General features: G+C 49.5%; 1 protein-coding gene across 1 annotated transcript in view; it reads left to right on the top strand.

Annotated features, from left to right (window-relative positions):
* Window positions 1-7,824: 7,824 nt before the first annotated feature.
* SLC6A5 (solute carrier family 6 member 5) overlaps window positions 7,825-25,877 on the top strand; it is a 50,009-nt gene continuing 31,956 nt past the window's right edge. Inside the window, exons 1-6 of the mRNA XM_081797427.1 lie at window positions 7,825-8,340; window positions 11,074-11,212; window positions 13,860-13,991; window positions 14,342-14,515; window positions 22,432-22,573; window positions 24,955-25,087. Coding sequence (XP_081653553.1) covers window positions 7,825-8,340; window positions 11,074-11,212; window positions 13,860-13,991; window positions 14,342-14,515; window positions 22,432-22,573; window positions 24,955-25,087 — 1,236 coding nt within the window. The remainder of the gene's footprint in view (window positions 8,341-11,073; window positions 11,213-13,859; window positions 13,992-14,341; window positions 14,516-22,431; window positions 22,574-24,954; window positions 25,088-25,877) is intronic.

Here is a 25,877-nt window from a genome sequence, read left to right as displayed (position 1 = left end):
AAATTAACTCTGGGCTGTCTTTCAAAGATCTAGACTGAGCTGGCCATTGTTTGATACGGTCTTGTCCTGTACTGAGTGCTGCAGATTACTGGAGCCAACAGTACCAAATTTGGTGCCAATGTCCAAGGCCCCTTAGGCCCAATTCACAAGGGTACCACCAAGTGACAAAACCATAGGGGTCCTGAAACTTATCTGTGTTACTTACTGGTATAAAGAGTCTTGAATTTTCAAAGTCCCATGTCCTGGACCATTGTCTTCACCACTGTGCCTTTCTGAACCTCGTTCAGATTCGACTCAATAGCCTTGGTTAACTCCATCAACTGCTTTTATAGTGATTCTTCCCAACATCTGTTCCGCTCTACTTGTGGGAATTCCTGCTAGGTTTGCATGACTTTGAACTCTTTTTTTTTTTTTTTTTTTAATCTCACTAACTAGGACAGCAACAGAAGGCCAGGGGAAAAAGGAACATTCAAGAGAAAACAGAAAAAAAAAAAAAGAGAAAACAGAGAATCTTCTTTACTAACCCTGTAGACATAAAACAGCAATTTTCTTGTACTTCATATGTTAGAAATTTCTTATTTCCAATAATGAATATATTTGAGACTTGACCTCTGTTACAAGGCTGGTATCTCCCATTTTGGGGTTTGGGAAATTTTAACAAATGGATAAACAGGGAAGACTTGAACTTGGGAGGAGAATACTAATTAGTTAACCAAACATATGCAACTAGTAAAGCAGGACTACCGGAAGAATGATAAGAAAAAGGAGCAGAGGAAAGAAGTGTTGTTTACCAGGAATCATTGATGTTTCATTATGGAAGAATTAGAAACTGGAAATTTTCAGTTTAGTGTAATTTTAGTTTATTTCATAGTTGAATGTACATTACAAGGGTGGGGGTGGGAGGCTCAGATCATCTTCATGTTTTCCAAGACCATGTCTTCTAATGGTTCCAGCTCAGCAGAGCTAGGAGATAAAAATGCCAGGACTTTAGAAGGAAGACTAGCCAAATATTAGTGGCTCGGGTTCTTAATTAACTGTATTCATTTTTCTGAGCTCTGCTCCTCAGAGGAAGACAGTAAAATAGATGGAGGCTGAATACTTTCTAATAGAAATAGCCTGTTTGGTGAATATCCTCATTAATTAAAGTCGAGGGTGATAAGGCTGAATTTTAAAAACATTTTTTATACATTTTTTTACATAAATTGATAAATATGCCAATTACAACCATTTTTTAAGTATGGTCTTTCCCCTCTTTTTCCTGTTTTTTTGTTTTGCTTTTTGTTTTTTTACCTCTTCCCCCCTCTCTCTCCTCTCCACTCCACTCACCCCAAAGCACACTGGCCACCAGTATCTGTGTTTTCACATTGTACTGGATCTCTCTCTCTCTCTCTCTCTGTCTCTGACACACAATGGGATCATATTATACACCTTTTAATGCATCTTGCTTTTCTCACACAATACCTCAGGAAAATCTGAGCCAACTGTGTGACTCTAAATCATGCTTTTTAACAGCTGCAAATCATTCCATATTTTAGCTATACTATTCATCTAATGTGGATATGTTTTCCCTGGGCTTTCATTTGTCAACCACACTATAATCAACATTCCTGCACTGAGCCATTGTTTTTTCGGGTAGATTCCTAAGAGTGAGATTGCTGGATCAAAGGAGAACACAGTCCTTTCTTTTTTCTCTCCCTTTAGAAGAATAGATGCTAATAGACGTCGTTTCTAATTTGCAAGTGACCTTGAGCACTCACTTTTCCTCCCTCAACCTCTGTTTTCTCACTGGTAAGGGAGACATGTGGGACTATAGATGACCTTGAATGTCCTTTGCAGCTTGTTCTAAACTTATCTGCGTCTGCGCCCACTGCCCTGTGTTTTGCTGCAGTGAAGTGAGAATCATCCCTACTGCTGACTCAGGAACAAGCGTCCTGCCTGTCTGAGTCTCAGGGTTTGGAACCTACATTTTGCACACAGACTAGTCATTTAGCTGAGCCACTGATTTCCAACTTCGGACTCTACTGAAATGCCTTGGTGAAGGAAGCTGTCTGTACTTGATTAGTTCGGTTCTCCCTGACACCCGAGGTCCAAATGAGAACTGGACAGCAAAGGTCATTGTCATTTTTCTTGAGATTTACCTTGGTCCAAAAAAAGGTGTCTCAGGACACGTTCATAGCAGCCTCTGTGTTTGGGCACTTTTCCAGGATGCTCCCAATTTTCTTTTAATGAAGATAAATACTTGATTATTGCGTGACCAAACCACTGAATAAGAAGGGAAAATGTTGCAAAATGATTACTTTGTAAGACTTTCTACTCTGTGCATGTCTACCCATTTTAAACCTTCTGGACCAGGGAGAAGCACCTGTCTTATTTGCTAAATCAGATGGACTTCGAACAGATAATTTTTCCAGCCTGAATAATAGTAGTTGCTTATTGATAGCAAACTAGGCAGCTGACCTGTCTAGGCACTTCACATGCCTATTTTCATTTAATCCTCAAACAACCCTTGAGGTAGGTTAATATTCTCATCATCCTCATTTTACAGATGGAGAATTTACCCCCAAGGTCACAGAGGCTAGGAGGTGGTGTAGTCTGTATGCAGAGTCCATATTCTTAGCACAAAACAACACTGTAGTGGAACTGGGCAGCAGTGGGCAAGTGGGACAAAAACACTGCAGGGCTTCTCAACTCTCTTGTTAATGCCACCTGAAACCCACACTGAGCCCTCGCATCCACCTTCTATACAAGTTTAGGGCTCGAAATCATCCCAACGCCCTGTGCTCACATTATATCCTGAATGGTGGGGTGGACCGGAGTCAACACAGATCTGGGCTCAAGATCTGGCTCTGCCTGCTGGCCTTCTGCAAGTTTCTTCCCCTTTCTCTCAAACTAGCCCCTCGGCTCTTTCTCACCTGCTGTCCGGAAGAGGAGAGGAGGCTGGTACCGCCAACGCCTGCTAACCCCGGAGCGGGCGCTAGTAAAAGGCTTCTCTCCCTCCTGTCTTCTTCCCTGGTGCCGCGGAGGGCAGCACCTTGAAAGCGCTGGGCCACCTCCAGGCCCTCTCCTGCCTGGGTTCCAGTTTGTCCTCCGTGTCGTGGCACAAACACCGGGTCGGGACGGCCTCTTCTTCAGTAGACGCCACCCTCTCCCCCCGCAAATGCCGGATAGACATGGATTTTCTTTTTTTTTTTAAGATTTTACTTATTTATTTGACAGAGAGAGAGACAACGAGAGAGGGAACACAAGCAGGGGAAGTGGGAGAGGGAGAAACAGGCTTCCCGCCGAGCAGGGAGCCTGATGTGGGGCTCGATCCCAGGACCCTGAGATCATGACCTGAGCCGAAGGCAGTTGCTTAACCAACTGAGCCACTCAGGCGCCCCTAGACATGGATTTTCAAAAAAATAGCTATTTATTTGCTTATCAGCAAGGAGCGGGGGGCGCAAAGTGATCGAAGGCAAAATCAATTACTATTTTTCATCTTTGACAAAGTAATTAAGGCCAGAGTGACTGGTTAATTCCGACCGAATGGCTATGCGGTGATGGATGCGGATTTACGGCCTCTTCGGCGACCGCGCGCGGGCCGGATTATCACTCCAAACAGGCGCCGCGGAGGGCGGGGGGCGGAGGCCCGAGTCCGCAGGACTTGCATCTTTTATTCTATTTCTTTTTTAATACTGCGGCTCCATCCCGGCGCTGCCCAAGCGCTGACACACAGCCGCACGCCCGACGAGCTGCCCCGGGCCTCCAGCCTCGCCACGCTCGCTCCCTCCCCCCCTCGCACCCCCACCCTGCTGCCCGCCGGGGCCCGCCACCCCGCCTCCGCGCTGGCATCACAGCGACCCCTCTTGGTCTCCCCGCCCCAGACCCTCCCTCCACGCGGAACGCAGCCCCTCCTTTCTAGAATCTTGCGGCTGGAAGTGGGGTGCGGCGGGGAGCTCAAGCAGCGCCCCCACCCCGCAGCCTTCCCTGCGCGTCAACCGCCTCGGAAGGGCCTGACGCGTGACGGGCGCCAGGCGGGAACCCAAGTGCGCACTAGGGGGGTTGAGCGGGGACGGGAGCGTCACTTGTGCCCAGGGCCGCAGTACTCCCGGCTCCCGCCCCAGCCTGGGACGTCAGTGCGCCCAGGAACGTCGGGGTGCTAGTGGACGCTCCACCCGCTCCCACATAGCGGGGGCGGCTCAGATGCACGAAGAAAGGCCAGAGCTTTTCCAATTCGTGACTGTCCACGGTGGAAGTCTGACCAGGGCCCGCAGAGGGGGGGCCTACCCGACCCAGGGGCGCGCCACGTGGTTCGGAAGTGGGGGCTGTCAGGCCTGCCCCTTACCCTTCTCGGATCCTCGGAAACGGGGGTCTGTTTCTGAAGAAGCACCAAGCAGGCTCCCTCGGCTTTCCCCGTGGCTCCCAGAGTCTAGGGTGCTTCTCAGCGCCCAGCGAGGCAGAAACACGCGCCCCTGCGGGCTTTTGGGCCCCGCCTCGTCTGTTGCCCTCCTACTGCCAGAGACCAGCACATTCCCACCCTGGTCTTCCTTACTCCTTCTCCCGGACCTCGCCTGGCTCCCCGAGGAGCGGGCCTCGGAAGAGAGCGCGACTGGGCCCCTGCGACATCCCTGTAGAAGGGGTGGGGGGAGATTTTCCGGGGTTTGAACGCGACTTTCTAAACCTCAGTTTCCCGGGCTTCTCAAAGGTTGTTGCCAAAACTAAATGTAGATAATTCGTGGAAAGCCCTTACACAATGGTTCAGTGTTGAGAGCTTAATAAATGTTAACGCGAAACTACAATAAAAAGCGGCGTGAAACCCGCAAGGCGACTCTCAAGGAAGGCTTTATCAGGGAACCTATGCTCGTTCCATCCTGTTGCAGACCGCGGGTCGCAGCTGGTTGCCCTCGGAAGGGCCAGGCGGGCAAGCCAGTGAGCCGCGGTACCCGAGCGCTCTAGAGCAGCTCGGAAGGAGGCGGGAGGGGTCTCCGCAGTGCCCAGGGCGCTCACCGCAATCTGCCGCCGCAGCCTCCGCCTGCGGCCTCCATGGCATTGTCCTCCTGCCGCGTGGGGACTGCCCAGCCGAGTGCGACGGAGCCGACCCCGAGGCGGTGGGGCGGGCTGCGGATGGCGGGGAAGGGACAAAGTGCCTTCCTAGGCTCCCAACCCCTGAGGCCAGGGGTTCCCCCAGCGAGGCTGGCCAGAAAGGAGAAAGGGGAAGCGTTTCATTACGAATCCCCTTTTAGTCTTTGTAAAGGTGTCTTCCCTTTCTTCTGATTATAGCCATTGCTTTGTACTAACAGCAAAGTCCATCTTTGGGGCCACCCCTCACTCCTGCTGCAGTACAGTAGAACATCCTATCCTGTGGCTTCCCAGTTGCCCAGCCCTGCTGCCTGGTTGTTGGAGATCTCGATTTGGAGGACCTCCCAGACCTTTCGCTTCCACATCAGGCCTTGCCGTGGTGGATTTTTATTGAGAGGGCTATGAAGAAAGAATGGTTGCCCTTTGACTTTGAAAGTGACCTAAGAAGGAGGTTACTGTTGGAAATAATTTCCTCTTTATTTCTCGAAGGTATTTTCAGAGGAGCCTAAACACAATGAGAACAGTCATAATTTTATTCAGAATTTCTTTTGTGTTAATAGAGATAAAAGAGGAAGGCAAATATTGGACCTCAATTTGTAAGCGAAACCCCTAGTTTTCTGGGAGGGCTGTCTAACAGCCCTCTAACACTGGTTGTCTGCCAGGGTAGGGCTGTGAGGATCTGAAGTCCGCATACACGAAGGCAGGTACACCCTTATAAATGAAGGACATGTGAGCACCAGCCATCCCAGAGCTGTGGCGCTACGTGCAGACCCTCGATCTCGGGGTAATATTGTGGAATCCGCTGCCTGCAGATCCGAGAGGCAGCAGTGGGGATCTAGAGGAAGAGAAAGACAGAAACATGACAGTGATTTAATTCCGTCCCCCTCTCCCACCTTGTAGCCCAATCCGCTCTGTTGGCGGCTGCGCCTTGCCTTGGGTGCAGTGGGACGTGTCCCTCCCATGTTTCCCTTAATTAGGAGGAGGCAAACTTCTGTCATCCCCTCCCGCCAGCTTTGGTTTAGTAATCAGACCCACATGAGTCACGCCAAACACGCAGCCCCCTCCCGCTGGAGGGATAACTGGCCAGCGTACTCTCGGTTGTTGTCCCTTTAAAACTCGGATCCAAGGGGGTATGATTTATCAAACTTGTATTATCAAGAAAATGTCAAACGAAGGGCACCTTGCTTTGCACTGACGCAAACCTGGCCTTTCCCAAGGAGATATAGAAAGCGCCTCTCTTGCTGGAGTCAAACCCAGTCTTGTCAATAGCTGGTTTCACTCTCTACCCGTTCAATCTGTTGCCTGTGTCAGACATGGTGAGTGTTTGCTTTTGTTCTTTTAAGAGGAGAGGAAGCTGTGGGTGGAGGGAAGGCAGATTCGTTTAGAATACTTCTTTTTGAAATGTTCTGTGCATTTTGGAAGAGGAAGGGAGGGCGATTCTTGAAGCCATAGGTATTTTGTTCTGAGCATCACCTGAGGTCGGAAAGAGGTTTCTGAGGCTGTGGAGGTTGGAGGGATCTCCTAATCGCGATCCCGGGCACTGTCCTCGGTGCTGAAAGCCAGGTGCCGGTACTGAGGCTAGTCGCTCAGAGTCCTAGAGGCTATTGAGATAAGAATGCTTGCTGGAGCCAAGGTATTTAGACCTAGTGCAAATTAATGAGTTCTGATCTGTGCATTTATGAAAGACGGTTAGATGAGATGCGCGTGGTTGAGGTGAAGGTTATATGATCATTCTTACAGTATAATAGTAAATATTGGTGCTAATAATAAGGAAGCCCTGAAAGATAACACGAGGAGAGAAAGCAGACAGAAAAACCACCGCTGGTATTTCTCTTCATTTGAAACTCAGTTGAGAAAAAACAAATGAAAATTCGTCCTGAGTTTTGGCCCCCAAGCAGGTGTAGGGGCATGAAGGACATTAGACTCTTGTGAATAGTTACTGGAGGGAGAAGGAGAATCCAAAAACTTTGCATGTTGTTTTACATATCTGGGAGTCTGGATGTGTGTAGGTTGTGTAAGATAACAAACCTGGTTACTATCTTGTGTTTTACATCTGGTTTATTATGATTGTTGTGGGGTTGTTGTTGTTCTTGTTGTGTTGGTCGTGATCCTTACCCCTGCCTTTGCTACCTGGAGGGCGGGGATGGGTTTGGTGCGCTGGGATTCGCACAACCGATTTAGCCTGAAATACTCCAAGGTGCCAGGGCATCAGCTTTGTGGCCACAGCTTGCCTATAGCTTATTAAAAAAAAGAAAAAAAAAAGCAATGTGCATTATTGAATGACAAAGGAAATGGGGCGGAAAATTAAAGAATCTTTCTACAATGGTGATGGCGAGGTGGGCACCCTACAGCCGTGATGTGAAATCCAAAGAGGGTAGGGAGCTCATGGCTGTAGGGCTATTTCCACCCTCCTCTTCTCCCCCCTCCAAAACAAAAAAAATAAAAAATAAAAAATAAAAACAACAAACATTACTGTTTTCTTAGTTTCCCCACCATCAAGGAGAGGACTATTAACTGCTTTATGCCATCTGGTTATTGACAAGACAGGCAAATTGAGAAATACAGTTTGTTTTTTTTTTGGAGAGGGAAAAAAAAAATCCAGATTCCAGTTTATTCCCTAGATATTGTGTCTGGACCTGAGTGGTGAACGTCTTTATATGTAGATACAAGTATTTTTAAAGCAGCCATGACTTTTGTGTGTGTGTGTGTGTGTGTGTGTGCACAAACTTCACATTGCATTTGCAGGATTGCGGTGCTCCCAAAGAAATGAATACACAACCAGCCAACAGCCTGGGGGCGGCGATGGCTCTGGGCCACCACGACGGCCGGTGCGCGCCCAGGACGAGCCCGGAGCAGGAGCTTCCCGCTGCCGCCGCCGCGCCGACGCAGCGTGTGCCCAGGTCCGCTTCCACCGGCGCCCAAACTTTCCAGTTCCCTGACGCGCGAACTTGCGAGGCCGAGTGGCCGGGAGTGGGGGCTTGCAAATTCAGTAGCCCGCGGGCGCCGGCGGCCTCGGCGGCGCTGAGGGACTTGAGCGAGGAGCGCAGCGCCCAGGCCGCCGCTCTTTCTGGGGCCGCCGGGCCCGGCAACGCTCTTCATTGTAAGATTCCGGCCCTGCGCGGCCCCGAGGGGGATGCTAACGTGAGTGTGGGCAAGGGCACCCTGGAGCGGAACAATACCCCGGCTGTGGGCTGGGTGAATATGAGCCAGAGCACCGTGGTGCTGGGCACGGATGGAATCACGTCCGTGCTCCCGGACAGCGTGGCCACCGCTGCCGCCCAGGTAAGCAGGTCGCGCTCAGCCCGCGCCGCCTCCTGCTCCCTAGGCGTGCGAGGCGAGCCGGGCTGTGGCGGGTGCACGTATGCTGATGGGGAGACCGGTTGGCAGTGCCAGGTAATGGATGCGGGAGGCAGCTTTGGGGCTTCGGAAGCTCGCACTGCTCTGGGGTCCCCAGTTCAGGGCGCGAGGGCTGTAGTGACCCTGCCAGAGAGATGGAGAACTCAGGAGCTGCCGCTACCTGTCCCTCCCCAGCCTCGGTAGTCTCAGACATTGGGGTGCAGCCTCATTAAGCAGTTGAGGCAGATAGGTTTATGAAAACAGGACTCCCCCTTTTGTCTATGACTGAGTCTTTAAAATGTTTTCCCTTAATTAAAAAAATTTAAAAGGGGGCACCCGGGTGGCTCAGTCAGTTGAGCCTCCGATCGATCTCAGCTCAGGTCCTCATCTCAGTGTCCTGAGTTCAAGCCCCCCCCCCTTGGGCTCCACGCTGGGCGGACCCTACTTAAAAAATAAAAATTAAAAAATAAAGACTGAGGAACACCCCCACCCCTGCACCGTGGGGAATAACATTTTAAGTACTATAGCCTTTTCACTTAGAGTTACCTGCTATCACATGAGAATTCATTGATGAGAGGTGGGTTCACATGAAAGTACTTCTGAAGCTTAAGCTTCGGGACTCTTCCAAAACCCAGTAACTAATTTTGTTATCATAACTTTGTATATTTTGCTGTGTGTGTGTGTTTTTTTTAAGGGGACCTATCTCAATTGAATAAGCTCCATGCCCCACAAACCTGAACCTTCCTCTGGATTTGATCCTTTATGTTCAACCAGAGGCATGAAAACCACACAGAGCAAATCCCAATCCTGGGTTAGGGATAAGGCAACTAATACTGGTTACTATTACCCTCTCTCATGTGGGGGTTCTTGTCTTCTTCCATTTCCCTCCAGTCCCCCTCCTTCCTCTGTCCTGTGTCACCTACTTCAGTTCTTCCCTTCCTACCCCTGTTTTTCTGCAGTCTCCTCCCCTTCCCTGGGCTTGGGGGCTAGGCATGCATCTAGTACTGGGTGCTGGAATCAAAACACCTGTGAGCATGAGATTTCAGGTTTATACAGCCCTTGTGTTCATAGTCATTCTATTGTTTGTACACACACACACACACACTCATCCTCAGGCTCACACCACAGGAGCCCAGCTGCTAGAATAATAACTGGAAATGAACATACACGTAGGCTTTCCCACTCCGCCCCTGTTTTTGGAGTCCACTTCTGGGGCGTTTGTTGGTATATATTAACTGCCTGTGACAGCATGTGCCCAACAGTGTGACCCAGGTGGAGGCAGAAGATTGTTCCAGATGCCTTGCTTAACCTCCGCACTGCGGCACCAGCAGCGAAACTCCCACCCGTCCAGCTCGGGAAGAACCGGAGGGTGGGTGGGGCTGGAGGTGGTGTGCACGGGAGAGGAGCGGAGAGGGGAATGTTGCAAATGTTCAGAGTAGATGAAGCTCAGCGTTTGCCTATCTTCAGTTCTGCCCGTTTTTCTGTTCTTGCCTTTCTGACACCTGCCTCGGCCCTCCTCTCTTCCAGAGACTTCCTCCTCTCCTGATAGCTCCTTTACCGCCCACAGCCTGTGCAACAGTGTGAGGCATACCAGGTTGCTAGAATAGGAAATGAAGTATGACTGAGGAGGCAGAAGCTGGGCAGTGATTTGGGTCCCTGGAACCTTTGTGTGGTGTCCAGGTGCCCTGAACATTTTGAATTTATTTGAGGTGGCTTCACCCCCATCCTTTCCTGCTTAGTAGTGAGGCATTCCAGAACAAGGCACTGCCCCTAAGAGAGCATCTTAGGGTGAACATGGAGAGGTAAGCCTCAAAGGTCCATAGATGGCTGGAGCTGGAAGGTGCCTCAGGGGATAGTTATTCTGAGCCCCTCGTTTTACAGCTTGGGGCACAGAGGCTCGGAGAGAGCAAGCGGCTTGCCTGGGATGATCCAGTGGTAAAGTTTAGACCAGAACTCAAGGCATTAGATGTCCTGTCTCTTACCATATCTACCTTCTCTGTTCTTCCTCTTGTTTCACACTCACATCTCCCTCCTTCCTGTTTCCCTTTCCCTAGTGTTGAGAGGTGGCCCCCTTAAATTAGCCGACCAGGCAGGTTCTGCCTGTAGGCTTTGGCAGAGAATGTGAGGCAGGGGCTCTGGCTGGCTTCGGGCATTGCAGCTCTATTTCTCGCCTAGCAGACTCCAGAGGGAGAAAGGGCTGAGGAAGGGGTGTGTTGAGGGTTTGGGGGAGGGTGGGGTTGGTTAGAGATCTGCTTGCTGGGGATTCTAGGCATGATATTGGGGGGCTGCTTGCCAACTGAACTCTTGGTCAGGGGTTGGGGTTGGAGGGACCTGCTTGCAATCAACCAACAGGTTCAAGGTTTGGGGAAAGCTGCTTGCTGGTGTGCCCTGACTGCAGGATTTGGGAAGGAGGGCTTTAGGGGTCTGTTGAAGAGGAATCTTCAGATCAGAATTGGGACCTGCTTGCTGAAAGAGTCTCAGGGCAGGGTTGAGGGGTGAGGGCCCTGCTTGTAGATGCATCTTCTCTTCCAAATTGGGGTCCTGCTTGCCAATGCATCCTCGGTTGGAAAATGGGGGCCTGCTTGCTGGGAAAGACCCTCAGCAGGGGGGAGGGGTGGAATGGGGCCTGCTTGCCGATCGATGGGGCTGTTATCCGACAATGTGCTTTTCCGCCCCCAGGAGGACGAGCAAGGGGATGAGAATAAGGCCCGAGGGAACTGGTCCAGCAAACTGGACTTCATCCTGTCCATGGTGGGGTACGCAGTGGGGCTGGGCAATGTCTGGAGGTTTCCCTACCTGGCCTTCCAGAACGGGGGAGGTATGGCTTTTCTGGTCTTTCAGCCTGCGGCACGGCGGGGCGGGCACTTGCGGGTTGGGGAGGTGCCCAGAGCCACGGGACTGGGCTGGGAGGGGAGGCTCAGAGCAGCCTCCTCACGCTCCAGCCCCATCCCCAGTAGGCATCAGTGCTGAGCCAGAGGGCAGGAGCCACTGTAACTGGTTGGCACTAGATCCAGGAGGCTTTTATCAGGAGATGGAGCTCAGGGGAGAGGTGGGCCTCCGTGATCCCCCACCAAACCAGCTTGGGAGACAGGATCCTGAGCCAAGTGGGCATTGACAGAGGGGAGTTCAAACTCTAATTTAGCTGACTAATATTCTGGTCGCAGCACACTCTATATACCTAAACAGCAGTAGCTGTGTGGTCCTAGACACTAAATTAAGGACGGTTTAAGATTATAACCTGGAAATCTGAGCCTACCTAGGAGACTTTGAGAATGGGTATTTGAGTCATGCAGAATGCAGAACCACACGGTGTGAGTGGAGAGAAGCTGAGGGTTGTATTCTCAAAAACCTCTCAGAAGTTCCCACACACGTACATCCTCTTGGGCATAAGCGGGACAGATTTTGACTTTAGCCGAATTGTTTGGCAAAAAACGGTTTTCGTTTCATCGGTCTTCACTGGGTGGAAGAATCTGCTTTTGAAGGAAAACCACTTCTGAAATGGTGAGGATGTCAGGCACACACCAGCTGCCAGTCCTCTAGAATCCTCTGTACCTCTTCTGTACCCACCAAGGAGGAGGCACCCGGCACATTCAAGGTCCTCTTCGCTTGCCCTCTCCACCCTGAAGCGTCTTACCCAGTGGCTTGCCGGCCCCCACACATTGCCCAAACTGACAAGTTCCCCTCTAGGAGTAGGAATTTACAACCAGGACTCCCTCCTAGGACCAAAGAGACCCTCACCCCATCAGGTTAGGGTTTTTGGTTTTTGTTTTGTGTTGGGTGGGCTCCAGACAGTAGACACGTGCTGCACCATGGGATGCTTAAAACAGAAAAATATGCCTTCTCCCCTCCAATTCCAAATTAGCACACATTGACAAGTACTTATGAGGGCTGCAGATCCTTTGCAATCAGAGATGCCCTGGAAACAGAAGAACGTGTGCGGGCCACACAAATGTAGGCACCCCAGCTGGGTTTCCACTTGGTTTTCTGCAAGAGTCCCAGCCCAGGGTGCAGGAAGTGGGCCCAAGATGCTATTAAAAGGCTTCCAGTGACAGGGAGCGCTGGGTACACAAGATGGGGCTAGGCAGGGAGTTTCAGCCAGGGGAACTCAGCCGGTGAGACTACCCACGTTTTGCTCCCGCCTCCCCCCAGGGATCTGCAAAGTGTGTTTCTGCGTCTGGTCCAGCGGTTCCAGGAGCTCCTTGTGGAGCCAGGGAGGGGGAGGCAGACTTTTCCGCACTGCGTCTCTGGCCCCTGCAGCCCTCAGCACTGGGTGGAGAGCCCCGCCTCCTCTTCAGGAGCGGAAGAGAAGAATTGCATAATCCACATCTTTCTCAAAAACCCCCCGTCAGGAGAGGCCAGAGCAGGATCCCTGGTTTTACTCCCCATCAGTTCGAGGCCTCTGCGGGGCCTTCCCTGCCTGGAAAGGCCCAAGCGGGAAAGGTCCTTCTGCCAGACAGGAAGTTGGAAAGAGTGGACCAGAGAAAAGTCAGCTTTCCTTCTGTGGAGCACAGGGTTCTGGGCTCTGGCCTCTCTGATGCCCAAATTGGCTCTGACCCATGCAACAGTCTTCCTGGTCCCATCTTTTCAAAGATCATGGCTGTTTCCCATGGCCTTCCCAAACAATCTAAAAGAATCGTTGAAGGGAAAAAACCCCAGAGAACCTCCAGCAGTCTGTGGCGGCCTCCCCACTATTACTGTCCTGGTTGGGGGTGGGCGGTGTCCCAGGGAATAAAGAGATGAAGAGGTGACAACCTCAGGGAGCTCCCAGTCTTGATAAGACACCAAGTAAATATTGTCAAGTGCTCAGTGCCTGGGGAAGTGACTATGGGAGGACAGAGAGGGGAGGCTTCTTGGAGGAGGAAGCAGCATTTGAGTTGACCTTGAAGGATGGAAGGGACTTTTATGTGGGGAAGGAAGTTGAGAAGTGCCTGGTGGCTCCAGTGGTGGGGAGAGGAATATTCTAGGCACTTGTCTGGCAGAGCAGACCCAGGACCTATTGCCAGGAGGTGTGCTGGTAACTCGGGTTATTGCACAGAAGGGCTCTTGGAATCTACCTTAGTAGATGTTAGGTCCTTGGAGGGTAGAGATGCCCAGAAGATTTCACCAAATCTGACTCCAGTAGAGAGTCAAAGGTGTGGATTTGTTGCATGCTGGAAGACCTTAATTTGGGGACATTGAAATGCTATAGTAAGAAAAAGAAAAGAAGAGAAAAGAATAAAAACCAACCAGCACACAACCGCTAGTGACCTGTCCAGTGGGGAATTGGAAAGAGGAGTGTGTTTGTGGGGTACTCTCACATTTTGTAGAGGAGGGCTGTTAAATGTTCCAGGGTGCCTGTGCTTGAGCTGGAATATCAAAGGTTTCCTGGAAAATGAGGGGGAGCCAGCTCCCACCCCAGAGGGCGAATGTGGTCCAAGCCAGCCTTGGTTTCCCAGGGCTCTCACTTCCCGCTCTCTCTTCCCAAGGTGCTTTCCTCATCCCCTACCTGATGATGCTGGCTCTGGCCGGGTTACCCATCTTCTTCCTAGAAGTGTCTCTGGGCCAGTTTGCCAGCCAGGGGCCAGTGTCTGTGTGGAAGGCCATCCCGGCTCTGCAAGGTGAGTCCATGAGTGCACCCTGCCTTCCAGCCTCCTCAGCCCTATCCTGCTCCCTCTGGCACCACGCGGCCTCCAGGAGAGCGATTTGCTTTTGTGAACAGTAGAATTCAGGGTTTCCTTTATTTGGTCAATTCCACCTCTGGGACCCTCTGAATAATGGCCCAAGATTGCCTCTGGCATTGTTCTGTTCCCAGCAGAATGCCTCAATGTCCCTGATAGAGAGAGTCCACTCCGCTGTTTGTGTATCCATCTGTAAGAGAGCCAAGACCTAGCTCCCCACCCTGTGACCAACTGTAAGAATTCCCGAGGATTTGGGGTGGAATAAATCCCTGGAAATTTTGCTTCTGCAGGCTGTGGCATCGCAATGCTGATCATCTCCGTCCTAATAGCCATATACTACAATGTGATTATTTGCTACACACTTTTCTACCTGTTTGCCTCCTTTGTGTCTGTCCTGCCCTGGGGCTCCTGCAACAACCCTTGGAACACGCCAGAATGCAAAGATAAAACCAAACTTTTATTAGGTAAGTTTGGATATACCTACCTTAAGTGCTGGGCACAGAGATTAAAACAAACAACCACATATACTTACTTCTAACATTTCTTTTTTTAAAATATTTTATTTATTTACTTGAGAGAGAGTGTGTGAGAGAGAGCACAAGCAGGGAGGAGGGATAGAGAGAGAGGGAGAAGCAGACCACCCGCTGAGCAGGGACCCCCCCCCCAATGCGGGACTGATCCCAGGACCCTGGGATCCTGACCTGAGCCGAAGGCAGATGCTTAACCAACTGAGCCACCCAGATGCCCCTAATTCTAACATTTGAAGAACTCATGGCTCAGAGGAGGAGTAATCAAACTTTGTTTGCTCAGGACTAACTGGAGTGTTTGTTAAAAATGTAGATTAACATAATAAAAAAAGGGGGGATCTGAAAAAAATGCAGATTAACAGGCCCACCAGATCGTCTATATATTAGATTTGGGTGGGGTTGGGAAATTTGCATTTTAGCAAGGTCTCCAGGCGATTCATTTCATTCGTTTGCAGGGTACAAGTTGAAAGCAATGGGGTCTTAGAACCTAGGAGAGTAATGCATGGGATCCTGAGTTCACACTTAACAAAATCCTGCTCAGTGCATGAGGTATTTATGAGAACAGATGCTTGACCAGAAAATCTCTGATAGAAATGTGCATAATGCAGTACCTAGAAATGGGGACATCCGTCTGTCCAGGTAGTCAGAGAGAGTTCCTGAAGGTCCCAGTCAGACCTGAAATCCCCTGGGACTTGAGGGCTTGCGGGGAGCTTGCTGGGTCAAAGGCAAGTGGGTGAAAGTAAGGAGGAGCAGGGCAGGCTTGGGGGCAAGACCCTCTGGTCTAAATGACATCTCTGCCCCTAAAAGTACGTGGGTCTGGGTCGGGTAACTTTTCTCTCTGGATCTACATTTTCATCATTTCTCAAGTAGAAATAATAATATTCTTGTTGCTGTAAGGGCAGCAAGAAACAAAGGATAAGGGAGCCCTCCAGAAATCGAGGTGCCTCAGTCACCTTTGGTCTCTGGTCATTTCAATGGGTGTCAGTAAGCAAGTAGTTTCTTGTTTTCCCAGCAGATCTGTTAGTCCCCTTAAGCTCACTCTGTGCTGAGGTCAGAATCCTGTGATCTCTACATGATTGGCTCTTAGTGTTGGCCTCCAAATTGGCACCTTTGCCCTCATGGCCCACACATTGCAGAGCTAGGGCATTATTCAATCCTCTGAGTGTGTCAAGAGAGAAAGATGAAGTCTTCCTTCCCACACCCCCAGAGAGATGCACATACTAAAGGCAGTAATGCACACTGGAGCATATTTACACACGTGTGTATGCACATGCACGCCATGACCAACCTCCACCTAGGGAGGTTTTGAATAAGACTGAGGAAGAGCTAAAACTAAAGACATGTGCCCATTAAATTCAAACCTTGTGCACCTGGAAGTGCTCAGGAGTGGGGGGTGGGGATTTGTGGAGGTTCCCAGATGTGTGGCTCACTGCTGGTATGACCAAGAGTAAGTGTCCCTTCGACTCTCTGGGCTTCAGTGTTCTCATCTGTACAGTCTCCACGTCGATGGATTCTTCGGTTAGGACAGCGGTTCTCAGCCCAAGCTGCTACGCATCAGAATCACCTGGGCAACTGATGAATCAAAACATCACTTAGGGTCCACTTCAGACCAATTAAATCAGACAATTTGAGGATGGAGTTTTAAAGTTCTCCAGGAACCAAAGAACCGCTAGGTTGGAGTTTGCCCCACACCCCTTCATTAGGATGCCCTTAACCATTTTTGGAACGTGCCCCACCTTCTTGCCCTGCAGTTTCTGCCCGCCCAGTGGTCACCTCTGCAAAGCTGCTCTTTGAGAGAATGCCACTCAGTAGCCGTTCACAGAATCACAACTAACAGTTAGCTGCTGGAATGGTTTGCTAGAACATTTTCCAGGACGTAGGATCTAGAGTGCAGAAATACCTCAAGGTCGTCCCGGAGCCTTGCTTGTCCTTCCCAGATTGTGCCTGGGAGGGGAAGGGCTGCTGGCTTGATTCAGGCTCCGTGGGAAGTTTCCGTCGAGACTTCCATCAGGAACCACGTGGGACAACGTGATCAGTGTCCTGCAGCTGTCCTCCAGGAGGGAGAGTAGTTCAGAAGCAATATTCTCTTCTGCTAACAATATCCACTAATATTTCTGTAGCACCTTAACATTTAATGATAATAGCTAGCATCACTTCCTACACACGAGGCACCATGGTAATCCTTTTACTCATATTACCAATGTACAACAAGCCAACACATGGCTTCTATTAGTATTTCCATTTTATAGATGAAAAAACTGGAGCTCAAGGTCATAGAGGTAGCTCTCTGATAGACCTGGGATTTGAACCCAAGTTTGCCTGCCTCCAAAGGTCATGGTCCTAAAGCACCATGCTAAATGCTCCCCAGTCTACAAGGTGGCTTCATAAATGATGTCTCTGCTCTTCCTAATAAGAGCCCTATGAGTTCCAAGGGGCTGGAGACATGGTTACTATTTTGCAGGTGAGAAAGTAAACTCGAAGGCTCAGAGAGTGAAGTGACAGGCTGTAGATCGAAAGGTAGAACCAGCACCGAGATCTAGGTGTCAGGACCCCTGATTTTCTGCTTATCCAGGGTTCCTGAAGAGTCCGTGTTCCAGCAGGTTCTGCTCCACCAGTCGGGGCAGAATGACATGAGTCCACATGTTCCCTGTTTGTAGCTGGGATTCTGTGGGGTAAAAAGAAAGGCTGTGCCAACTGTAGTTTGACTTCAAAGTTCCATTTCTGGGGATCCATCTTAAAAGGGAAAATCAGAGATACAGATAAAGATTATATATGATTGTTCATGGCAGTTACATCCACAGTCTTGGAAAACACTAGAAACACTTAACCAAATTCAAGTAATTACTGAATAATCCCATGGTTCAAATTAATTTATAGTACATCCATAGGATGAAGTACTCTATAGTCATTAAACATGAATATTTCATAAAACATGGGGAAATCCTCACCCAAATCCACAAAATGTGTTACTGATTTGGGACCATATTTTCTTTTCTACATTTTCTATGGTAGATACCTATTTATTTTATAGTCAGAGTATGTGTATGTATAGATATGGGTATATGTATACACATGCACACACACATGTATGTATACACATACATAGGCATGCATGTGTACATACATACCTTTTGGAAGCAAGCTGAGCATGTTGACTAGGCCAGGTATGTGGGAGGGGGTGCCCCTGGTTTTGTGGAGTTTCCAGTATGGCTCACAATAACCCAGGACACCTTAAAGGCAGAGTAAGGGCATTACACAGCTAAGCTCCTAGTCGACTGGTAAAAACCATAAAAACTATGCAAGCTCTGAGCAGAGAGAAACAATGGACGTTTTTCACTCCAGTTATTCCCTGGGAGCACAGGGACAGGCTGGACAGATTTTTATCTCATCCTTAGCAAGTGGCTTTACATTTTTCCTTTTTTTTTTTTTTAAGCAACGTGTCAATCCCCACTCTTTCTTTGTGCAGCCCCTCCATCTCTTCTTCTCTGTGCTGTCTGCACATGGCTGTGTTCCGTTACTGGGGCCAGGCTAGCCCTTGTGGAAGTGCTGGTCCTTCGGGGTCCTGGGCTGACTTCAAAAAGGTGGCGATGGTCTGACTTGCAGAGACACTGGCAGCTTTATGGCCCCTGATGGACAAGTCAGGAGTTCAGACAGTGGGCATTCCAGACTCTTTCCCAAATGGCCATTCTGAGAGAGTCTTGTTTAGGAAACGGGAAAAAAATCCCTTCCCCTAGTGCAGTGTTCCGCTAATAATCTCCAGGCTCAGCCTCTCCCAGTAACTGCCCTACCATGAGATAGCGGGCCACTGGTCTCAGGAGGGAGGGATTGGATGGCTCGCAGTTATGACCTGCAGTCATAGCGGGGAGGTGTCTGTCCCATGGCTGGCTCAGCATGGCTGGGGTCCTGTTGCTCCCACCACCCAGCCTTGGCTCTGTCCCTGGGTAGAGGCTGGGCTTGCAGCATATTTCTAAGTTGTACCTCATAAGACTGTCAATCCTTCAGGTCTCTGTAACGGAGAACGGCTAACCCATGCCTTGATGAGGGAGACCAGCGACTGTTCTGTGAAATGTAGGAACTGGCTGGGTCCTTTAAAATGGGAACACCATAAATACCATTTCTATTTCTGGAATGGCTGCATTTTCATTAGAACTTTAATTAAATGATCGCTTTTCTCCCTGGTCTTTCATGTGCTTTCATTTATTAATAATCGCCCAAGTAAAGAGAATCCCATTCCAACAGCTTCCAATTTAGCGCGATCACGATCGCTGTTCTTTGTTCGGCGTTGCTGGGCCGCGGAGCGCTGCTGACGCGGCCCATCATTCCTCCGCGGGCCCAGCGCAAGGCGCCGGGCGCTGGGAAGCACGCTCCTGCCGCCCAGTGGTGGGAAGGGGTACTGCAGGAGGCTTGAGGCTGCGGGGAGCCCGCCGCAGTGACGCCGCAATGGTGTGACCTTGCCCTGCCGCGGCGAGCGGGGATCCAGAGACATCCAGAGCCGCTCTCTAGGGAAGGTGCCCCGCGCGATTCACTGTGGCAGTTCTGGAAGCAAGCGATGTGGCCTTTGCCCGCATGTTAGCGATGTCTTCAGTCTTAGGGGATGGACGTACTTTTTGGCAGAAGTTCAGGAAATAACTACTGTGCTTACTTACAGAGAAAGGGATAGAGATGGTCCTTACGGTCTTCATTCAGATCGCTGCTGGGGGAAGCCATAATGATCCCTCTGTAAATATTTGATAGTTATTAGGCCGGAATCCCTCTGTCATTTGAATTAGACTAAAGAAGAGAATATTGAACAAGAAGGTATTTTGAGGACATTAAAAGCAGTGGCTCTCAACCCCGGGAGATTTTTCAGGAGATATTTGATAATGTTTATAGATATTTGGGGTTGTCACAACGGGGATGGGGGGGGGTTGTGGTGGCAGGTGGATGCTCCTGCCATCTAGTGGGCAGAGGTCAGGGATGCTGCCAAATGCCCTGCAATGCGCAGGACAGCTCCCACCGCAGAGAATTATCTGGCCGCCAAAGTCAATAACAACACTGTTGAAAACCCTGGTCTAAAGAACTCATCAGAGATGAGATGAGATTCTTATAATTGTTGTTTTTAACATTTTATCCGATACAATGAGATATTCTGGGGGAATGGGTGGGAGGCAGTAGTGATTTATGGCTGGCCAGGAGCACTGTGGGAGAGGATGCTAAGGACTAGAGATGCCCACCCCATAAAAAGGTGTAACAATGACGACTGAGTTATTGGCTAAAACTGATAGAGTCCAGCAGTGCTCTAGGCATTGTGAGAATTTTTCTTTTCATCCTCGATGTCACTTACTTTGGGTTTTGCAACAATCTTGTGAGCTAGACACAACTATTACCAGACAGTGGAGGCGTGGACAGAAAAAGGAACTCATCTCAACTCTCAGGGCCTAGGAGCCTCGGAACCCACAGTCTTACCCACTTTGCTGTTCCACAGAGGGCATGCACTGGGAGTTCATGCACCAGACCTGGGTGGCCATGTGCTCTTTTATTGTGTTGTAGTTTGGTCCATGATATTTAAAAATAATTTGATCTTATTTCCAATATTTTAAAATGGAGAGGTTTCATGTAAATACCCAAATTTTCTGCGTCTTTTCCCAGAGCACCTGGAAAAGGCATGGCGCTGGTTGGCTGAAACAGTCTCTGGTTTGCCAGAGTCCCCACCTCCCCTTATTACCCTCTATTTTATGCCTTCATCATTTATGTCACCAGCCTGGCTTCTGAAGGTGTTTGAGTCTGTGATCGCTGCTCTTTGCTTCATAGTAGAGTGGCTGAGAGCATGGCTCCCAGAAAGAGAATGCTTGTTTGCCTCCTGGTTTTGCCACATGACCTTAACAAGTATGCTCTTCTCTGTGCCTCAGTTTCTTTATCTGCAGCATAGACAGTGGCGATACCTACCTCATGGGGTGATGTGAGGCCTAAATTGGTTGGTGCATATAAAGCACTTACAACAGTATCTGGTATGCTTCGTGTAAGTGGTAGCCATTGTTACTGTTGCTTTTCACTCCTTTATAAAATAATACCTTTTGGGATAAAATAGTATCTTGGTGGACTCTACTTAAACTATCTGTCAAGTGATCCGTATTTATAAAGGAGTCAGAGAGGCATTGTAATATGGTCAGAAGGACTTCAGTTTCTTCCTATTTAAAATGAACATAAGAGGGGTGCCTGGGTGACTCAGTCAGTTGAGCATCTGACTCTCAGTTTTGGCTCAGGTCATGATCTCTGGGTTGTGAGATCGAGCCCCGCATTAGGCTCTGCACTGGGTATAGATTCTGCTGACGATCCTCTCTCTCCCTCTTCTGCTCCTCCCCCTGCTCTCTCTCTCTCAAAAAAATAAAATAAAATGAGCATAATAATATATACCTCCCAGATTTGATGAGGATTTCATGGGATAAGCATTGTTAAAGTGTCTAGCACAATGCCTGACATACTAAGACCCACATGGTTAGTCCCCTTTCCCCATCCCAGCCTAGATCAGGTCTTCTCAACCTCGACACTCCAGACATTTTGACCGGATAATTCTCTGTGGTGGGGGATGTCCTATGCATTGGAAGATATTTAGCAGCATCAGTGGCCTCTACCCACTAGAGGCCAGTAGCTCCCTGTTCCCCAGATATGACAACTAAAAATGTCTCCAGACATTGTCAAGTGTCCTCTGGGGGACAGATTCGTCCCCAGTTGAGAAGCACTGTGTTAGGTCTTGTTGGAAGCTCACAAGCACATGGCATGGTCACTGCCTCCGCTACCCCATGTGAGTGTGTGGAAAGAAGATGCAGTATGTATCTTAAAGCATTTACTGTATGTCGGCTTCAAGGTGAACTCCTTAGTAAGCTTTCTGTGGGAGTAGTCCTTCAGGTTTGCTTATGTCTGGTTAAATTTCAGATTGCAGATTTCAATTTTCAAATTTCAATTGCAGATCCATTTCTGCAAGCCATTTGTTTTCTGTGGAGTTGTACGAACCTGGGTTTGAATCCTGATTCTCTTCCTTATTGGCCGTGTGATTTGAGTAGAGTTACTTAGCCTCATTGAAACTTTTTCCTCGGGCACCTGGGTGGCTCAGTCATCAAGTGTCTGCCTTCGGCTCAGGTCATGATCCCAGGGTCCTGGGATCAAGCCCCGCATCAGGCTCCCTGCTCAGCGGGAAGCCTGCTTCTCCCTCTCCCACTCCCGCTGCTTGTGTTCCCCCTCTCACTGTGTCTCTCTCTGTCAAATAAATAAAATCTTTAAAAAAAAAAAAGAAAATTTTCCCTCACTTTTTTAAAGACTTTTATTTTTAGATTTACTTATTTTTACTTTAGAGAGAGAGAGAGCGGGGGGAGGGGTAAAAGGAGAGGGAGAGAAGAATCTCAAGCGGACTCCACGCTGAGCATGGAGCCTGACGCGGGGCTCAATCCCACAACCCTGAGATTGTGACCTGAGCCGAAATCAAGAGTCAGACACTGAACTGACTGAGCCACCCAGGTGCACCCCCCCCATTTAAAAAATGGAGGTAATAGCACCTACCGCTAGGCTGTTGTGAACATTAATGAGATAACACATGCAAAATGCTTGGCATGCCTCCAGCCACGTAGGGAGTGCCCCCAAAATGAGAGCCTTTGGTATCAGCACAAGGTACTGCTGTGGGTACCAGCGTCTCCGGCATGAACAAAACATAATCTTGGGGTTCATCTGCACCTAGCTTTGCTCAGTTAACACTTTCCCAAAGTCACTACTCCATATTGGGCAAATACTTTCGTCCCTTGTTTTTCAGTTGCCAGAGAGAGACGTGCGTGTATTTTCTGTACAGATCTCACCATGTTTCTGCTCCATGTTCTCTTAAACAGATTCCTGTGTCATCAGTGACCACCCCAAAATACAGATCAAGAACTCAACTTTCTGCATGACTGCCTATCCCAACTTGACAATGGTTAACTTCACCAGCCAGGTCAATAAGACATTTGTCAGTGGGAGTGAAGAGTATTTCAAGTAAGATTTTTTTTTTTTTAACTTTCTAAGGGAAACCCAGTGAATGAATGAATTTTCAAGTTGTTGTCTAGGGGTGTGTGTGGCCCAAGAGATGGGTTGCCTCCCTCTGCACCCTCCCTACCTACTTGAGTGACCCGGAAGGAAGGTTTCTTCCCTGGCTGGGCTTCTGAGAGCAGATTATTGGTCCTTGTGGTTCTGGAGAGTGGAGGTGACTGCGTGCTTTTGGGACTCGAATTGGTGCTGCTCTCACCGCTGATGTCGGTGACAGCACACTGCAAAACCTTCAGCCAGTGTGGTCCAAGCAGACCTTCAATACACTAGGTGGTGGTGTTTCTTTTTCTTCCCTCTGAACTTGAGACTGGAAGAGAGGCAAAAAGTAAGAAAACAAGTCATAGTCCATGATTTAGTTTAAAGAAGAACTAATTTTTTTTTAACGGTTTTGCCTTCCTTTTGTACTTTCTACATCCATTTTTTCCAGTCTTTGAGGATTGAGGTTCAGGAGTACAACGAAATCCTCAGCCATCATAGGAAGATTTAATAAAGTGTATGGAATGATTTCTTAAGGTAGATGAATGTGGACAGAGTTCATTGAAGGGTAAATAAGGAATGTTCTCCAGTTAAGCTTATGTTGGGGTTATAAACTCAGATGTGCTAGGGGCTTGGCAGGGAGGTTTTGAAGTATGAACAAGACAATAGGGAATGGTGGGGACTGTGGCAAACTAGAGAGCCTGTCTTCCGCGTGGGAGAGAGGTTGCTGCTGCTTAGCTCCAAATGGTCACTGTCTTGTGGGAAGGTGGGCCACTGCTGCTAGAGTTTCCATTTTAGTTTAGTTTAGTTTCGTTTTTATTTTTTATTTATTTATTTTTTTAAAGATTTTATTTATTTATTTGAGACAGAGAGAATGAGAAAGAGAGAGCACATGAGAGGGGGGAGGGTCAGAGGCAGAAGCAGACCCCCCGCCGAGCAGGGAGCCCGATGCGGGACTCGATCCGGGGACTCCAGGATCATGACCTGAGCCGAAGGCAGTCGCTTAACCAACTGAGCCACCCAGGCGCCCTAGTTTAGTTTTTAAAGATTTTATTTATTTGAGAGAGAGAGAGCACAAGCAGGGGGAGGGGCAGAGGGAGAGGGGGAAGCAGGCTCCCCGCTGAGCACGGGGATCTGGGATCACGACCTGAGCCGAAGACAGACGCTTCGCCAACTGAGCCACCCAGGCGCCCCACTTTTAGTCAACTCCTGAGCCCAGGTTGCCGCAGGGGTTGAGACAGAAAGGAGCATGGCTGTTGTAAAATGCATGACGGTGCCCTGCCGGGCAGCCTCCCAGGTACGCACTCGCTAGCGGGCTGGAGGGCGCTGTTGCCAGCGAGGCCAGGAGTGGTGCCACCTTCACGTCCCTCTGTAGGTCAGAATGTTCTGGGCTGCCGTTTCTGCAGTCCCGTAGAGTCTGGATTCTGGCCGGCCCTTTGTTCAGGTCACAGAAAAACGCCAAACTACAGGCACGGTGCCTGCATCCAGGATGAGGGAGCTGATCCTTGAGGAGCTAAAGGGATTGTCTGAGTCACGACTCCATGTCCCCACGACTACCTCCTGTCCCCAGGAGTGCGGCTGCTTGCTTGCCGTGCTACCAGGCTACAAGCTACCCTCCGGGGTGTGGGGGCTGCCAGGCAGGCCACGGCTTCTCGAGCAGATACACAGATGACCAGCAGCCCCCTTCTGCTTGCATGTTCTCGGTCTTGGACTACATTCCTTGAATAAGGGCCAGGCAGCCCTGCTTTTCCATTTCAGCCAACCTCAGCCGGGACACGTACCCAACGGCAACTGGAACTGAAGTACAGAGAGCAGCAGTTTTAGTCACTGAGCACAGTGTCTCTGTTTTTCACATTTAAAAGTATACAAATACAATTGGGATACAGCCTCTTAAAAGATTAGAACATTACAGAAAAAACACAAAAATCATCCTTGACAGTTCAGAGTCCGTATTAGTGGTGTGCCCTTAGAGAAAGACGCCAGCCTCGGGAGTGCCTGTTGGCAGGCTGGGCCAGGACCCCCAATGCTGTTGGACTTGTCACGCTTGTCCTGGGGCAGCTCCAGATGCCAATGGAGCTAACTTAGCCTTGTTCAGAGGCTGCCCAGGGCTACGAGAGGCTTCCCAGCACGTAATTAGGAACTGGGTAAATCCAGCTGGCCTTTTTGCTGACAACTGTGGGCTCAAACTCAGATCAGAGCATCCCTCACCCTGATCTCATAAGGTCCCTAACTGGGGCGGTGAGGAGGGCTGGGGTTTATTCAAGTCTCCTGGCTCTGCTGGGAGATGAAAGGCTGCAGACTGTCACCTCCCTCCCTCCTCATTCCCCCCGCTACTCTCTCTTTCCAATTCTTAGGTACTTTGTGCTGAAGATTTCTGCTGGAATTGAATATCCTGGGGAGATCAGGTGGCCACTAGCCTTCTGCCTCTTCCTGGCTTGGGTGATTGTGTATGCGTCCCTGGCAAAAGGAATCAAGACTTCAGGAAAAGTAAGAACTTTTATTTATCTAAAAAAAAAAAAATCTCTGGGACCCCCAGGGATGGTTGTGTCATGTAGCCACAAAAGAGCCTTGGAAAGAGAGTCAGGACACATGGGGGTAATTCTGACTCTGACCCTGAGTAGCTCTGGGACCTTGGGCAAGTGACTTCACTCCCACCCGTAAAATGAGATAATAACACCTTTCTTTCAGGGCTCTTTTAAGGACCAAATGAGACAAATGCACACAGAGCTCCCAAGGGAAGGTGTGGGTCTTGATTAGATTCCTTTCTGTCCTGTCGGGGACCGTCGCTTCATTCAGCAGATGGGCCCCGCGTCCTATGATTCTGTCACTCTCCCTAGGCCCCAGAATTAGAGCTACTGGCTTTTTGCTTCTTGGCCTGGCTGCCCAGTCAGTTATTGCTTCTGCCGAGAAGCTGGAAAAAGACCAAAATTGTGAATTGGAAAAAGACCAAAATTATGAATTGGATTCCTTCTCATTACTCTCGCCACCATGTTCTGGACTTTTCACGCCCTTTTTGCAACCCCCCCAGCCCAACACTCTTCCACTTCATGTGCGCAGAGCCCTCCATGGTGACAGTCCTGCCAGTGGGATTTTGGCTGAGCAAAGACTTGGCCACTCTTGCTGAGCAGTCGCTTGGCGGGCCCTTTGGAGAGGTTGGAATTCCCACCCCAGGCTCAGTTCCAAGGCACAGAAGGCAAGGAGTCTGGGAAAGCTCAGGGCATGCTGGACATTCTTGTAAGGGTCACACTGTTTTCCCTCATCTTCCTGCTGCTTTAGC

This window comes from Leptonychotes weddellii, chromosome 11, assembly GCF_054177405.1.
Source record: "Leptonychotes weddellii isolate Sample4059 chromosome 11, ASM5417740v2, whole genome shotgun sequence".
NCBI classification, from domain to species: domain Eukaryota; kingdom Metazoa; phylum Chordata; class Mammalia; order Carnivora; family Phocidae; genus Leptonychotes; species Leptonychotes weddellii.
The sequence above is the reverse complement of the archived record's forward strand: the minus strand, read 5'-3'. Positions and strand labels throughout refer to the sequence as shown.